The 17,052-nt window shown below is 35.3% G+C and overlaps 3 protein-coding genes and 1 non-coding gene across 4 annotated transcripts; 2 read left to right on the top strand and 2 right to left on the bottom strand.

The window, feature by feature from the left end:
* Positions 1-1,269: 1,269 nt before the first annotated feature.
* LOC148545976 (small nucleolar RNA R71) lies at positions 1,270-1,377 on the bottom strand. The gene has a single exon (XR_015900741.1). It is a non-coding gene; the product is annotated as a small nucleolar RNA R71 (small nucleolar RNA).
* A 9,775-nt stretch (positions 1,378-11,152) lies between these two features.
* Positions 11,153-11,962, bottom strand: LOC107616632 (uncharacterized). The gene is made up of 3 exons (XM_016318586.3): positions 11,813-11,962; positions 11,426-11,693; positions 11,153-11,295 (listed from the first exon to the last, which is right to left on the bottom strand). Exons 1-3 carry the CDS (start codon positions 11,960-11,962, stop codon positions 11,153-11,155), a joined length of 561 nt encoding a protein of 186 aa, XP_016174072.1.
* A 2,081-nt stretch (positions 11,963-14,043) lies between these two features.
* On the top strand, positions 14,044-14,745 carry LOC107648273 (uncharacterized). Its single transcript, XM_088498264.1, has 3 exons — positions 14,044-14,187; positions 14,311-14,465; positions 14,628-14,745. Exons 1-3 carry the CDS (start codon positions 14,044-14,046, stop codon positions 14,743-14,745), a joined length of 417 nt encoding a protein of 138 aa, XP_088354390.1.
* A 79-nt stretch (positions 14,746-14,824) lies between these two features.
* On the top strand, positions 14,825-15,891 carry LOC148545975 (uncharacterized). The gene is made up of 4 exons (XM_088499118.1): positions 14,825-14,857; positions 14,946-15,110; positions 15,223-15,535; positions 15,725-15,891. Exons 1-4 carry the CDS (start codon positions 14,825-14,827, stop codon positions 15,889-15,891), a joined length of 678 nt encoding a protein of 225 aa, XP_088355244.1.
* The last annotated feature ends 1,161 nt before the right edge of the window (positions 15,892-17,052 follow it).

The raw sequence follows: 17,052 nt of genomic DNA, 5'->3' as shown, positions 1-17,052 counted from the left end.
TTTTTCTTATTTTTATACCAAATTTTCGAAAATAACATAAACAATTAATGTTTTGATTCAAAAATTTGAAGTTTGTTACTTGCTTGTTAAGAAAGATTCAAACTTTAAGTTCTAGAATCATATCTTGTGATTTCTTATGAATCAAGTCATTAATTGTGATTTTTAAAAATCAAATCTTTTTCAAAAACTAATTTCTATCATAGCTTTTCAAAAATATCTACTTATCTTATCTTTTTCAAAAAAAATATCTTTTCAAAATATCTTTTCTAACTTCCTAACTTCTTATCTTTTCAAAATTTGTTTCAACTAACTAACAAACTTTGTGTTTGTTTCTTAACTTTTTCAAAACTACCTAACTAACTCTCTCTCTCTAATTTTCGAAAATATCTTCCTTTTTTTTAAAAAATTTCTTTTTAATTAACTAATTATTTTTATTTTTAATTTTAAAAAAAAAATTTCGAAAAAATACTAACAATTTTCAAAAACCATTTTCGAAAATCACTAACTCTTTTTCAAAATAATTTTCGAAAATTATCCCTCCCCCATCTTATTCTATTTATTCATTCATATCCTAACATCTCATCTCACATCTCTGCCATCCTCACAGTTATGTTTCTTCCATTATATTACATTCTTTGTCTCCCCCTCTTCTTCTACTCACACAAGGATCCCTATACTGTGGTATAAAGGATCTCTATTATTATTATTATTTTTCTGTGCCCTCTTCTTTGTCATATGAGCAGGAGCAAGGATAAGAACATTCTTGTGGAAGCAGATCCAGAACCTGAAAGGACTCTGAAGAGAAAATTAAGAGAAGCTAAAATACAACAATCCAGAGATAACCTTTCAGAAATTTTCGAACAGGAAAAGGAGATGGCAGCCGAAAATAATAATAATGTAAGGAAGATGCTTGGTGACTTTACTGCACCTAATTCCAATTTACATGGAAGAAGCATCTCCATTCCTGCCATTGGAGCAAACAATTTTGAGCTGAAACCTCAATTAGTTTCTCTGATGCAGCAGAACTGCAAGTTTCATGGACTTCCATCTAAAGATCCTTTTCAGTTCTTAACTGAATTCTTGCAGATATGTGATACTGTTAAGACTAATGGAGTAGATCCTGAAGTCTACCGGCTCATGCTTTTCCCTTTTGCTGTAAGAGACAGAGCTAGATTATGGTTGGATTCTCAACCCAAAGACAGCCTGAACTCTTGGGATAAGCTGGTCACGGCTTTCTTAGCCAAGTACTTTCCTCCTCAAAAGCTGAGCAAGCTTAGAGCTGATGTTCAAACCTTCAGACAGAAAGAAGGTGAATCCCTCTATGAAGCTTGGGAAAGATACAAACAGTTGACCAAAAAGTGTCCTTCTGACATGCTTTCAGAATGGACCATCCTGGATATATTCTATGATGGTTTATCTGAGCTATCAAAGATGTCACTGGACACTTCTGCAGGTGGATCCATTCACCTAAAGAAAACGCCTGCAGAAGCTCAAGAACTCATTGACATGGTTGCTAATAACCAGTTCATGTACACTTCTGAAAGGAATCCTGTGAGTAATGGGACGCCTATGAAGAAGGGAGTTCTTGAAGTTGATACTCTGAATGCCATATTGGCTCAGAACAAAATATTGACTCAGCAAGTCAATATAATTTCTCAAGAATCTGAATGGAATGCAAGCTGCATCCAACAGTACTCAAGAGGCTTCTCCTGAAGAAGAAGCTTATGATCCTGAGAACCCTGCAATAGCAGAGGTGAACTACTTAGGTGAACCTTATGGAAACACCTATAACTCACCATGGAGAAATCATTCAAATTTCTCATGGAAGGATCAAAAGCCCCAACAAGGCTTTAATAATGGTGGAAGAAACAGGTTTAGCAATAGCAAGCCTTTCCCATCATCAACTCAGCAACAGACAGAGAACTCTGAACAAAATGCTTCTAATTTAGCAAATTTAGTCTCTGATCTATCTAAGGCCACTTTAAGTTTCATGAATGAAACAAGGTCTTCCCTTAGAAATCTGGAAGCACAAGTGGGCCAGCTGAGTAAAAGGATCACTGAAATCCCTCCTAGTACTCTCCCAAGCAATACAGAAGAGAACCCAAAAGGAGAGTGCAAGGCCATTGACATAAACGCCATGGCCGAACCTGTGAGGAGAGGAGAGGACGTGAATCCCAAGGAGGAAGACCTCCTGGGACGTCCAGTGATCAATAAGGAGCTTCCCTCTGAGGAACAAAAGGACTCTGAGGCTCATCTAGAGACCATAGAGATTCCATTGAACCTCCTTATGCCCTTCATGAGCTCTGATGAGTATTCCTCTTCTGAAGAGAATGAGGATGTCACTGAAGAGCAAACTGCCAAGTTTCTTGGTGCAATCATGAAGCTGAATGCCAAATTATTTGGCATTGATACTTGGGAAGTTGAACCTCCCTTGTTCATCAATGAACTAAGTGATCTGGATCAACTGATATTACCTCAGAAGAGACAGGATCCTGGAAAGTTCATAATACCCTGTACCATAGGCACCATGATCTTTAAGGCTCTGTGTGACCTTGGTTCAGGAATAAACCTCATGCCCCTCTCTGTAATAGAGAAACTGGGAATCTATGGGGTGCAAGCTGCTAAAATCTCACTAGAGATGGCAGACAGCAAGAAAACAGGCTTATGGACAAGTAGAGGATGTATTAGTAAAGGTTGAGGGCCTTTACATCCCTGCTGATTTCATAGTTCTGGATACTGGAAAGGAAGAGGATGAATCCATCATCCTAGGAAGACCTTTCCTGGCCACAGCAAGAGCTGTGATTGATGTTGACAGAGGTGAAATAGTCCTTCAATAGAATGAGAACTCCCTTGTGTTTAAAACTCAAGGATCTCCCTCTACAACCATGGAGAGGAAGCAGAAAAAGCTTCTCTCAAAGCAGAGTCAACCAGAGCCCCCAGAGTCAAACTCTAAGTTTGGTGTTGGGAGGCCACAACCAAACTCTAAGTTTGGTGTTGAACTCCCATATCCAAACTCTAAGTTTGGTGTTGGAGAGTCTCAACAAAGCTCTGCACATCTGTGAGGCTCCATGAGAGCTCACTGTCAAGCTATTGACATTAAAGAAGCGCTTGTTGGGAGGCAACCCAATGTTTATCTAATTCTTATTTTTATTGTTTTTCATGTTTTCTTAGGTTCATGATCATGTGGAGTCACAAAATAAATATAAAAATTGAAAACGGAATCAAAAACAGCAGAAGAAAAATCACACCCTGGAGGAGCATCTGTCTGGCGTTCAAACGCCAGAACAGAGCATAGTTCTGGCGCTGAACGCCCAGAATGGGAGCATCCTGGCGCTGAACGCCCAGAACAAGCATGGTTCTGGCGTTCAACGCCAGAAATGACAGCAAATGGGCGTTGAACGCCCAAAATGGGCACCAACCTAGCGCTGAACGCCCAGAGTTGTGTGCAAGGGCATTTTACATGCCTAAATTGGTGCAGGGATGTAAATGCCTTGACACCTCAGGATCTGTGGACCCCACAGGATCCCCACCTACCTCATCATCTCTCTTTCCATTCATGATCATCCCTTCTTTTTTTTCCATTTACCACTCACATCCATACACCCACTACCTTCAAAAATTCAACATCTCTCTCCCACCCAATCCCACCCATATGGCCGAATACACACTCCCATCCATCTCCTCCATATCTTCTTCTTATTCTTCTATTCTTTCTTCTTTTGCTCGAGGGCGAGCAACATTCTAAGTTTGGTGTGGTAAAAGCATAGCTTTTTTGTTTTTTTTCCATAACCATTGATGGCACCTAAGGCCAGAGAAGCCTCTAGAAAGAGGAAAGGGAAGACAAAAGCTTCCATCAAGGGTCTATAGCTCAGTGGTAGAACATTTGACTGAAAATCAAGAGATCCCTGAGATACCTCAGGGGATACATTTTCTTCTACACAATTATTGGAAGCAACTAAGGGTGGAACATCAAGAGCACTCCATCATCCTTCATGAAATCAGAGAAGATCTAAAAGCAATGAAGGAGGAGCAGTAAAGACAAGGAAGAGACATAGAAGAGCTCAAGGACATCACTAAGGTGGACTCATTCCTTGTTCTTACTTTCTCTGTTTTTTCGTTTTCTATGTTATGTGCTTATCTATGTTTGTGTCTTCATTACATGATCATTAGTAGTTAGTAACTTTGTCTTAAAGTTATAAATGTCCTATGAATCCATCACCTCTCTTAAATAAAAAATGTTTTAATTCAAAAGAACAAGAAGTACATGAGTTTCGAATTTATCCTTGAACTTAGTTTAATTATATTGATGTGGTGACAATGCTTCTTGTTTTCTGAATGTATGCTTGAACAGTGCATATGTCTTTTGAAGTTGTTGTTTAAGAATGTTAAATATGTTGGCTCTTGAAAGAATGATGACTAGGAGACATGTTATTTGATAATCTGAAAAATCATAAAAATGATTCTTGAAGTAAGAAAAAGCAGCAAAGAACAAAGCTTGCAGAAAAAAAAAAAGAAATAGGCGAAAAAAAAAATTTATAGAAAGAAAAGCAAGCAGAAAAAGCCAAAAGCTCTTAAAACCAAGAGGCAAGAGCAAAAAGCCAATAACCCTTAAAACCAAAAGGCAAGGGAAATAAAAAGGATCCCAAGGCTTTGAGCATCAGTGGATAGGAGGGCCTAAAGGAATAAAATCCTGGTCTAAGCGGCTAAACCAAGCTGTCCCTAACCATGTGCTTGTGGCGTGTAGGTGTCAAGTGAAAACTTGAGACTGAGCGGTTAAAGTCAAGGTCCAAAAAAAAAAAAAAGAGTGTGCTTAAGAACCCTGGACACCTCTAATTGGGGACTTTAGCAAAGCTGAGTCACAATCTGAAAAGGTTCACCCAATTATGTGTCTGTGGCAATTATGTATCCGGTGGTAATACTGGAAAACAAAATGCTTAGGGCCACGGCCAAGACTCATAAAGAAGCTGTGTTCAAGAATCATCATGCTGAACTAAGAGAGTCAATAACACTATTCGAAATCTGAAGTTCCTATAGATGCCAATCATTCTGAACCTCAATGGATAAAGTGAGATGCCAAAACTATTCAAGAGGCAAAAAGCTATAAGTCCCGCTCATATGATTGGAGCTATGTTTCATTGATAGTTTGAAATTTATAGTATATTCTATTCTTTTTATCCTACTTGATTTTCAGTTGCTTGGGGACAAGCAACAATTTAAGTTTGGTGTTGTGATGAGCGGATAATTTATACGCTTTTTGGCATTGTTTTTAGTATGTTTTTAGTAGAATCTGGTTACTTTTAGGGATGTTTTTAATAGATTTTGTGTTAAATTCACATTTCTGGACTTTACTATGAGTTTGTGTGTTTTTCTATGATTTCAGGTATTTTCTGGCTGAAATTGAGGGACTTGAGCAGAAATCAGATTCAGAGGTTGAAAAAGGACTGCTGATGCTGTTGGATTCTGACCTCCCTGCACTCAAAGTGGATTTTCTGGAGCTACAGAACTCGAAATGGCGCGCTTCCAATTGCGTTGGAAAGTAGACATCCAGGGCTTTCCAGCAATATATAATAGTTCATACTTTGGCCAAGAATTGATGACGTAAACTGGCGTTCAACGCCAGCTTTCTACCCAAATCTGGCGTCCAGCGCCAGAAAAGGATCCAAAACCAGAGTTGAACGCCCAAACTCGCACAAAAACTGGCGTTCAACTCCACAAATGACCTCTGCACGTGCAACACTTAAGCTCAGCCCAAACACACACCAAGTGGGCCCCAGAAGTGGATTTATACATCAAATACTTACTCATGTAAACCCTAGTAGCTAGTTTATTATAAATAGGACCTCTTACTATTGTATTAGGATTTTTGGATTACCTTATGATCCTTTGATCACGTTTTGGGGGCTGGCCATCTCGGCCATGCCTGGACCTTCACTTATGTATTTTTAACGGTAGAGTTTCTACACTCCATAGATTAAGGTGTGGAGCTCTGCTGTTCCTCAAAGATTAATGCAAAGTACTACTGTTTTCTATTCAATTCTTCTTATTTCTCTTCTAAGATATCCATTCGCACCCAAGAACGTGATGAAGGTGATGATTATGTGTGACGCTCATCATCCTTCTCCCTTATGAACGCGTGCCTGACAAACACTTCCGTTCTACATGAAATAAGCTAGAATGAATATCTCTTAGATCTCTTAACCAGAATCTTCGTGGCGTAAGCTAGAATGATGGCGGCATTCAAGAGAATCCGGAAGGTCTAAACCTTGTCTGTGGTATTCCAAGTAGGATTCAATGATTGAATGACTGTGACGAGCTCCGAACTCGCGATTGCAGGGCGTTAGTGACAGACGCAAAAGGATAGTAAATCCTATTCCGGCATGATCGAGAACCGACAGATGAATAGCCGCGCCGTGACAGGGTGCGTGAGCATATTATTCACTGAGAGGATAAGATGAAGCCATTGACAAGGGTGATGCCTCCAGACGATTAGCCGTGTCGTGACAGGGCATTGGATCATTTTCCCGTGAGATGACCGAAAGTAGCCATTGACAGTGGTGATGTATCACATAAAGCCAGCCATGGAAAGGAGTAAGACTGATTGGATGAAGATATCAGGAAAGCAGAGGTTCAGAGGAACGAAAAGCATCTCCATTCGCTTATCTGAAATTCCTACCAATGATTTACATAAGTATCTCTATCCCTATTCTATTATTTATTATTCGAAAACACCATTATCACTTTATATTTGCCTGACTGAGATTTACAAGGTGACCATAGCTTGCTTCATACCAACAATCTCCGTGGGATTCGACCCTTACTCACGTAAGGTATTACTTGGACGACCCAGTGCACTTGCTGGTTAGTTGTATCGAAGTTGTGACAGACAATAAAACTAGATCAGAGCACCAGGCCTTTGAAGCCATGGATATGCATCACAATTTCGTGCACCAATTTTTCAATGTTTATATTGGTTATATTGTTGATTATGAAGATGACCATTAATTGTTACTCCTGTGGTTTCCTTTTTTTAGGATTGTGGTTTTTATTTTTTTAGTGGGTATTTGGTTCTTTCCGCTTGGATAGTTTTGGGTAGCCGAAAGAATGGGTCTTGCAAGGAATTATTTGAATTTTATTTTGAATTTATTACTGTCTAATTGTGTTTACTTTACTTCTTTGGAATTTTTGTGAGTTTGTTTTTTATTATTTATTATTTTATATCAGTTAAGTGTTTTATATCTTTTAATACTTTGATTGGTGGATTGGGAGGTTGACCAAGGATATGATAAGAAAAATTATTTGAAGGTCAATGGTGTTAGCCTACCATTTTCATCATGTATGGTGTTTTTATGCTAATGTATATATTTTGGTGTCTTTGTTTTTGGTTGTGACTGAGTTGTTTTGTGGACGAACAGATTCGCTGCACTGCCTACAACCTTGCTCACCTTCTCAGAGAATTCCTCTCTTGGCTGTTATACTCTCTCTTGTGTCTCTGTCATCTGCTTTGGTCCAAATCGTCGCGGTTGTAGTGTTGTCTCAAATGGTTAAGGTGACATATTTTCCATATGTTCTTTGATAATTTTGGGTAGATTACTGATATTTTTGGGTAGAAAATTGATATTTATAGTTGTTGGTTATAGAAATTGTGTATGGCTTACGTGGGTTACTAAGGAACTTCATTTTGAATGGGTCATCAAAATCTCTATTGGTGGTAAGTATTGGGTGGACATCCATTAGATGCTGGGTTCGGAGAAAAATATTTTCTAGCACCACCTTAAGTTAAATAATTTTTCTTCGTATCTATTTTTAGGAAAATTATTCAAACTTTGATACAATGAAAGAATCTTGTGTTATTCTTGCTCACTATTCAAACACATTGTGTCTTGATGATTGTTGGAGTTTCCAGACTTTGTTTGTATTTTAATTTCAATTGATTTTCTTATTCGTGTTTTTGGTGTTACTATTAGTATGAAGTTCATGCCTTTTTTCTACTTTCGAAATTTTTGTGATTGTAGTGTTTTTTTCTTGTGGTTGTTTTTTTTTCTTTTTCTGGTCTCCACTATTTCGCGTCGTTGGAAAAAATTGACTATGTTTCATTATGGTTGAATTTTATTATAAATCTGCTACTGTGTAACTGTGCTAATTTTATATATGCTATTGATTCAAGTGAATATGTGAAGAATTGAGTTTTCTTTTAGTTCCAATTTTATATGTGTTCTTGATTTGAGTGGTATACAATTTCGAATGTTCATGTTACTTTTTTTTCCACAGTCAGTATAATTAATTCTATGTTGATTTTAGTTTTTTTTCCTAATTATTTGAACTATTGCTTTGTATTACTAATACTGTGTTTTTTTTTGTTTATTGTGGTTAGGGGGTCTAATATTACTCTTTGGTCTAATACATGAATGAAAAGTTTATTCAGTTACTTCAAGATCAGAGGATTTTTCTTGTCTCTTTGTATATTTTATATAATTCTTTATTCTCTTCTTTTTGATATGCTCATGTGATTATGGTTTACTGCTTTATGAGATTTGGTTTGTTTATAATGTGTTCCAATTTTTTCAAGAAAATGGTTTTTCCAAAGTATAGCAGTATACTTATTTTGTTTTGTCTGTTTTATTTTTTTATTTTATTTTCCATGCTGAGTGATGTCTTTTTTTTCTTGTCTCTTTGTATATTTTATATAATTCTTTATTCTCTTCTTTTTGATATGCTCATGTGATTATGGTTTACTGCTTTATGAGATTTGGTTTGTTTATAATGTGTTCCAATTTTTTCAAGAAAATGGTTTTCCCAAAGTATAGCAGTATACTTATTTTGTTTTGTCTATTTTATTTTTTATTTTATTTTCCATGCTGAGTGATGTCTTTTTTATTTTTTATAGGTGTCTTATCTTAGATATCATGATTGATGTGATTGAGAAAGATATTTGGTATTCCCAATAAGATTTCTCTTCTTTTTGTTTTCTAACTCTTATATATGTAAAATTACATTTTAAATAATTCTAGAATCTAATTCTTAGGTTTAGTTTAGTGTGTTGTTTCGTATGCAATAACTCTATATACCTATATTGACTTGTGTACTCTTGTTATATGGATTTGGTAGAAGTTAATAGTCTATGTGTGAGAGGTCTATTATGAGGTAAAAGGATTCAGTTTGCTATGGGTGGGCTGTAGGGTAATTTATTACTCTATATTAGTATTAGATTTGTTGAAATGTCTCTTTTTTCAATTGAGGTAGGACTAAATGGTGACTCAATGTGTTTTCTCTCTCAATATGAATTTAATTTAATATTTTTATTGTTTATTTAATTTATTCTACTCATTGTTTTTGCACATTGTTTGCTTTAGAGGAATATGAGGTAGAAGAAAGTGTAACAAGACAGAATGGGTGGAAAACAAAATTTCTTGCTGTTTGGTTTAGGGGAGAAAATAAAAAAAAGGAAAAAAAATGAGTTGGAGTCCATGTAACTCTTTTTTCTTCATTCATTCATGACTTGAAAATAGGTGGAAAATGTCACAACAATATCAAAATGAGAACTTTGTGCTTTATTTGATAGAGCTGTTAAAATTTTTAAGTTTATTCTATTTGAAATTTTAAAATACCTCTCTCTTATTATTTAATTTTAAAAAATACTTTTTGTAAGATAAAATATTAGTTAAACAATGGGGTAACTTATTTATTTTAGGTTTTTCTCACCCTACATTATAGATCATGTGTTGACTACTTTTTATAGGTTTTGGTTGTTTGTTGTGATGGTTGATGTGATGACTGACGTGATTGAGAGGGCAGTTGTTATTTCCAAGTATAATTTGCTTTTTATGTGTTATTACTAGGTGCTATATATGTCAAGTCAACTTTTTTGGTGTAGGAAGTTGGGGGCAGCTTGTGACTTTCCCTTCTTTTGTGTTCTTTTAGATTTATCACTCTATATTAGTATTAGATTTGTTGAATCCTCTCTTTTTTCAATTGAGGTAGGACTAAATGGTGATTCAATGTGTTTTCTCTCTCAATATGAATTTAATTTAATATATTTATTATTTTTTTAATTTATTCTACTCATTGTTTTTGCACATTATTTGTTTTGGAGGAATATGAGGTAGAAAAAAGTATAACAAGACAGAATGGGTGGAAAACAAAATTTCTTACTGTTTGGTTTAGTGGAGAAAATTAAAAAAAAAAGGGAAAAAATTGAGTTGGAGTCCATGTAACTCTGTTCTCTTCGTTCATTCATGACTTGAAAATTGGTGGAGAATGTCACAATAATATCAAAATGAGAACTTTGTGCTTTATTTGATAGAGCTGTTAAAATTTTTAAGGTTATTCTATTTGAAAGTTTAAAATACCTCTCTCTTGTTATTTAATTTTAAGAAATACTTTTTGTTAAATAAAATATTAGTTAAAAAATGGGGTAACTTATTTATGATAGGTTTTTCTCACCCTACATCATGGATCATGTGTTGACTGCTTTTCATAGGTCTTGGTTGTTTGTTGTGATGGTTGATGTGATGACTGACGTGATTGAGAGGGTAGTTATTATTTCCAAGTAAAATTTGCTTTTTATGTGTTATTACTAGGTGCTATATATGTCAAATCAACTTTTTTGGTCTAGAAAGTTGGGGTTAGTGTAAGGCCCACATCGGTTGGAGAGGGGAACGAAGCATGCCTTATAAGGGTGTGGATACCTCTTCCTAGCATGACGCGTTTTGACGAGTGAGTGTGGGGGGCTTAGGCTATCATCCCTATCGTCAAAGGCAAAACCGTGAGGCCTTGTGTGCCAAAGCGGACAATATCGTGCTAGCGGGTGGTCTGGGCTGTTACAGATGGTATCAGAGCCAGAGCCGGGATCGATGTGCCAGCGAGGGCGCTGGGCTCCCTTAGGGGGGTGGATTGTAAGGCCCACATCGGTTGGAGAGGAGAACGAAGCATGCCTTATAAGGGTGTGGATACCTCTCCCTAGCATGACGCGTTTTGACGAGTGAGTGTGGGGGGCTTTGGCCATCATCCCTATCGTCAAAGGCAAAACCGTGAGGCCTTGTGTGCCAAAGCGGACAATATCGTGCTAGCGGGTGATCTGGACTGTTACACATTAACAATTCAACATAAAACACCAATAAAAAATTAAAAGACCAGTGCTTAACATAAATAATAGTTAATAAATGCAAAACACAATCAACATCAGGCAGAAAAAAACAAACTCTTTTGAAGATAACTCAAGAACGATCATCTTCATCACTTTCGCATCTTTCACATACTCTTTCTCTTCACCAACAGAAGTTAGCAAACCAATAACATCTATCCAAAAAAAACATCAATAAAATCATAGTTCAAAAGTGCACACTTCCATAAAAAATCAGCCAAGAAAAAAGGCAACAAACTGAAACGGAAAAAATGAAGGGCATAAAGAAGATTTAAAGTCACCGACCAACTAAGTAAACGTAATCTTCAGTCATTTTCAAGAGCTCATCAAACGAACAGAAACTGAAACATGTCTTTGGGATAGCATCGTTAGGGACAGGAATAACAGTTGTACGGTTAAGAAAAACCAACTTAAACTCATGTTCTGATGCCCTATAATTGCCTTGGTTTGGAACAACACTAAAATATGACATTCGGTATGTTTGACCCTCAATAATACTCTCTTTAAACCTATTTATGAGCTGCTTCTTAACAGTTGCTTGTATTTTGTTAGACTGCACAAGAAAACAACAACAAATTTAAAAAACAAAAAACAGTTACAACGAACACAACAAAAGATGAAAGAAAACCATAAATAAAATCAACCCAAGACCAACATTGAACAACCACTCACATCTCCATCAACAAGAACAATTTCCATTGAATTTGCAACATCATGATTTCCAAAAGAAGGAACAATCCAAGTTCTTAGTACCCTAACTTTGAGTCTCCATGCCTCCCTTGGAGGGTGGATCTTAGAGATAGAATCAAATGGAGGAGGCATTGGCTCAACCACCAAACACGATAGAGAAAACTAAAAAGATAAATAGAAACCAGAAACAAGAGATTTCAGAGAAGGAATGAGGTGCATTGAACCATACAACCAAGGAGTCCTTTTTATAGACAAGCTAACAAATCACCAAAATATTTGAATTTGAATTTGAATACCTCAAAGAAAGGGTGGGAAAATATGTATCACATAGCATACATCATCTAATACCTATCACACACATCCAGCTACCACAATCAATAACACCTATGCTATCTTCTCTGCGCAACAATTAAATAAGAAAGGACACATTCCAACAAATCTCATAGAATCATAATAATTATAAAGTAATAGAATATAATACCCTAAAACCCACTAACATCTAATCTATTTGAACATATGTGCATATGCATATGAGGCACACCCAAAAACACCTATAATATAGTCATTGGGAACAAACTGAATAGGAAAAGACATCTATTAGCATATCTCACTTGACTATTATAATATTATGGGATAATAAGAGAATTGGTTAAAAGGGACCGATAAATATAATATTTTACACTATCATAAGAAATATAAATATCTTATAACCCACCAATATCTAACTGAACCTACTAAATCAATGTAAACCATTAACAACTAAATCCCAAAATTTCAGATGCATGGAAAGAAAAAATTAAAAAATAAAAACATAAATATATCAATCAACAAATCAATTAGAGTAGTCAATCACAAACAGAATGAAAATAAAAAGAGCAGCAATATCAAAAGAACATTAATATTCTCAAATAAATCAATTAAGCATTCAACCTAAATATATAACAATAAATAGAAAATAGTTAGAATATCATTGTTAACTTATAAATCAAATCCAATATAATTTCTTGGATAATGTAGTTCTAGTATTGATAGTAACAGTATATATATATATACTGTTACTATATATATATATATATATATTAATTTAATATTAATATATCAAGTAAATTATAATTTATTGGCTTAGTGATTAGATAAATGCAATCTATAGCTAGAATCTAAAAGAACCCAAAAGAAGAGAAAATCACAAGCTAACTGTAACAGCCCAGACCACCCGCTAGCATGATATTGTCCGCTTTGGCACACAAGGCCTCACGGTTTTGCCTTTGACGATAGGGATGATGGCCAAAGCCCCCCACACTCACTCGTCAAAACGCGTCATGCTAGGGAGAGGTATCCACACCCTTATAAGGCATGCTTCGTTCCCCTCTCCAACCGATGTGGGCCTTACAATCCACCCCCCTAAGGGAGCCCAGCGCCCTCGCTGGCACATCGATCCAGGCTCTGGCTCTGATACCATCTGTAACAGCCCAGACCACCCGCTAGCATGATATTGTCCGCTTTGGCACACAAGGCCTCACGGTTTTGCCTTTGACGATAGGGATGATAGCCTAAGCCCCCCCACACTCACTCGTCAAAACGCGTCATGCTAGGGAGAGGTATCCACACCCTTATAAGGCATGCTTCGTTCCCCTCTCCAACCGATGTGGGCCTTACATAATGGATCTAAGTTTTCCAATAAATATTTTTTTTCAGGTTGACAATACGCTATGCTCTGTTTGGGGAGTACGTGGATGAAGTGCATCGTTTCTTAGGCTCTGGTTATATGGAGTAGCCAGTTGTTGTGATCCAACTTGCCAAAGTTAAATTCTTTAGGGGTAGTCAATATTATAATGTTTAGGCTTCCTAATTTCTTCTGAAATTTCTTTGCTTTATGTTTAGTTCCCTGTTTTTAACTATTTATTTGTTATTTATTTATTTATTTATCTATTATTTATTTAGCTGGGTGTTTTGTAGGACAAGTTGGTCTCCAAAATGTTATGCATGCTACTTGGCTGTTCTTTAATCCAGATTTGTCTGAAGTAGTTGATTTCAAAAACAGGTTATTGGATAGTATCTTATTACATGACGTGTTTAGTTGATTGATGTTTTTATTTATAGTTTTAACTTGGTTAATATAATTTCAGTTTATTCTCTTTATTTGTGTTTGAAGTTTTGTTGATATTGTTTCTTTTTTTTTTTACTGATCTTTCCTTTTTTCCTTTAATTCTTCTATGATGATTAGTATGATTGACCAAGGTATCAATGGAACACAACCATTGTTTATTGCTAATGAGGGCAAGGGTGTTTCATTGGAAGATGATTTTATGCGGCTTACTAGAAGATGCACTATTGACGAACTTCATGATAACAACGAGGTTTATTGGGTTTTTTTTCCATGTCTTTAGTCAATTTTGACTTAGATGTCCTTTCATGAAAAATTTATACGAAATTTATGTTTTCCATTCATATCTCAATGTTTATTTTTTATATTATGATAGGAGGGGTCTTTTGTGGTTTTTGGTTTTGTGAGATCTATTGTGGATGAGGGACTTTGGTGGTATTCAGCTTGTGTTTGTGGGAAGTCAATTCAGCCTCAAGGTGGTGCATATTATTCTGATTTTTGTCAGCACTATGTTACCAATGTGACTCCTAGGTACGTTGTGTTTATTCCTTTATGTGTGATATTCTTTTCTTTTTTCGTTCTTTTTCCTGCTGTTGTTTATTTCTCCTTGTTTCATTTTCCTAATTACAGTTATTTTGTTGTTTTTTTGTTTTTTGTATTAAATTTTTTATTGGGTAATTCTTTGATGGTCAGATATAGGATCAAAATAGCTGTTGAGGATGATAATGGACATGATGTATTTGTGTTATTCGATCGTGAGGCTACTTACTTATTGAAAAAATCATGTGCTGATCTGTTTGGAGAAGTTTAGAAGGATGCAAGTGTATGGTTTATTCCTTTTTTTTCTTTTCTGTTGTTGAGTTTAATAGTGACTGAGATTTGTTTTTGCCATGTATAATTGTTTGTTGAGTGTGTTTGAGTGTGTATTTCGTCCTTGATTCTTCTAAGAACCATGTTTTTCAAATTATTTCACAGGTTGTTTGTGGAAATAGTTATCCTGTGATGTTCTAGCAATTGTTGGGAAAAAAATTGCTCCTTAAGATAGATATCAAGAGTGTTGGTGCAGACAAGTATTTTGGAACTTTTCGTGTGAGAAGAGTTTACGATGATGCTGCTATTATTTCCATGTTTGAGTTGCCTAACTATGATGCGGATTATGAGCGTACTCCATTGAAGGTTGCATCTACAAACTCGTGTTTTTTATTTTCTTTATTGTTTTTTATTGTTTCTTATTGTTGTTTTATTGATTTTCTTTTATTTATTTATTTTTTTTATAAATTGTGTTTAGGATGGTAAGTTGGGAAAGATCCCTTCAAGTGAGGATGAATATATTGTTGACAAGAAGGATTCGTGTGAGGTGCTGGATGAGGGTATCACTGCTGATGAAAATTGTTCAAATATGAAGACAAATTGCAGGCCTTTGATTGATTTTCTTGGTGAAAAGGGTGCTGAAGTTCCTGGATTGGATGATATAAGTACTGAAATTGATATTGTAAAAGAGGCAAGGAAAAGTGTTGATGATAGTGTACTTGTTGATGGAGAGTACAGTCTGGAAATTGAGGGCCTCTTGAATTCTCCTCCCGTGGAAACTACGATAATTTATTTATTGGAATTGAATTAAATAAGAATGTGTTGGTTGGTTAAATTACCTATTCCTTTCCATGAATTATGGAGAATAATCAATTTAATTTGGCTGGAAAACTAACATGATTTGTCAATCTATATGGTTGTATGTTCTCTGTTGTTTACATTTATTCAGCCATTCTATTCTTTTGCATTGTAGGGTGTACTTTCTGCTGTTCTTGATGGATCCCCTGTTCATGTGATCAAGAAAGAGACTGTTTCCAATCCTCCTAGGGGTAGAAAAGTTAAGAGAAATCTGAAGAAAGCTTTTGATGATGTTGCTGATGAGGAACTTGGCCCAACTTCCAAAGTTCTCAAGAACCGTGATGTTTGAGATGTTATTAGAGCTGCTGGTGTTGCTGTGAAATAGTTTACTAATCTAAGAAGTAGTTAACTTATATGCACTGAATCCAATGTTTCAATCAGATGTGAAGATGTTGTCTTTGTCCCATCCATTTTTTGTGAGCTGTGTCCAAAGACTAGTATGGTTTCGTAGTATCGTTTTGTTTGTTTGTACTTTGCTAGGGATTGTACACAGTGTCCTTTGTAAATGATGTGATATGGCCAGGTTATGGATTCTAGGTTATTTTGAAATTTGCACCTATGCAGTTTATTTATATATATGTATGTACTTTCTAGGTACAACACTAAATGAAATCCAGCAGCTTTTCTATTTATTAGTATATATTAGTATATATTGTATACTTTTAATTTCGTTAAACGTTGTTTTGTAGTTGTTCAGAGTATCCTACCAAGATAGTTTTCTTTTCACAGTGTTACAGCTCAAAGATAATAATAATAATAATAATAATAATAATAATAATAATAATAATAATAATAATAATAATAATAATAATAATAATGTCAATATTACAAGATAAACGTGTACCATTACTTCCACTGTCAAACAAGAAATTGTGAGTTATATGTTATTCTTTTAGATAGCTATGTACTAGGTATAATGTGTTATTAGGTATAGCTGAGATACTATGGATTGTGACTCACCTTTTTCTATATATTTTTGTTAGATTAGGATCATATTAATATTAGACATTTAGGTTTTAGATTATTCCTCTCATTCCTATTCTAGCTTTAATTTATAGATATGTATATATGTGTGTTTTTATATATATGTGTATAGTTTTGTTTGTTGAAGTGATTTGTTAGTATCCTTTCACACAAAAAAAATGACTCAAGTGCCATCTTGAAGATTCTTTATTCCATAGTGGTGTATTTATCTTCTATTGTTTTTGTGGGAGAAGTCAAGTTTAAATGTCTCAGTTATGTGCTTCTGCAAGATTATATAGAAAAGAATGTTTAAAAAGAAAACGAAGTCAAAGATCTCAACACACGTGCTACGGGTAAATTTTTTGACATATTTCTCAACTAAATGTTAGATATGGTGTATATTTTGGTGTTCTCATTGTTGTTTGTGATATTTTGTAGGAAATGTTGTTGGCGCATTACGTAGCACTACGTCCATATATATTATAGG

Source organism: Arachis ipaensis, chromosome B9 (assembly GCF_059453495.1).
Source record: "Arachis ipaensis isolate K30076 ecotype BB chromosome B9, ASM5945349v1, whole genome shotgun sequence".
In the NCBI taxonomy this organism is placed as follows: Eukaryota; Viridiplantae; Streptophyta; class Magnoliopsida; order Fabales; family Fabaceae; genus Arachis; species Arachis ipaensis.
This window is presented reverse-complemented; position numbering and strand designations above follow the sequence as displayed.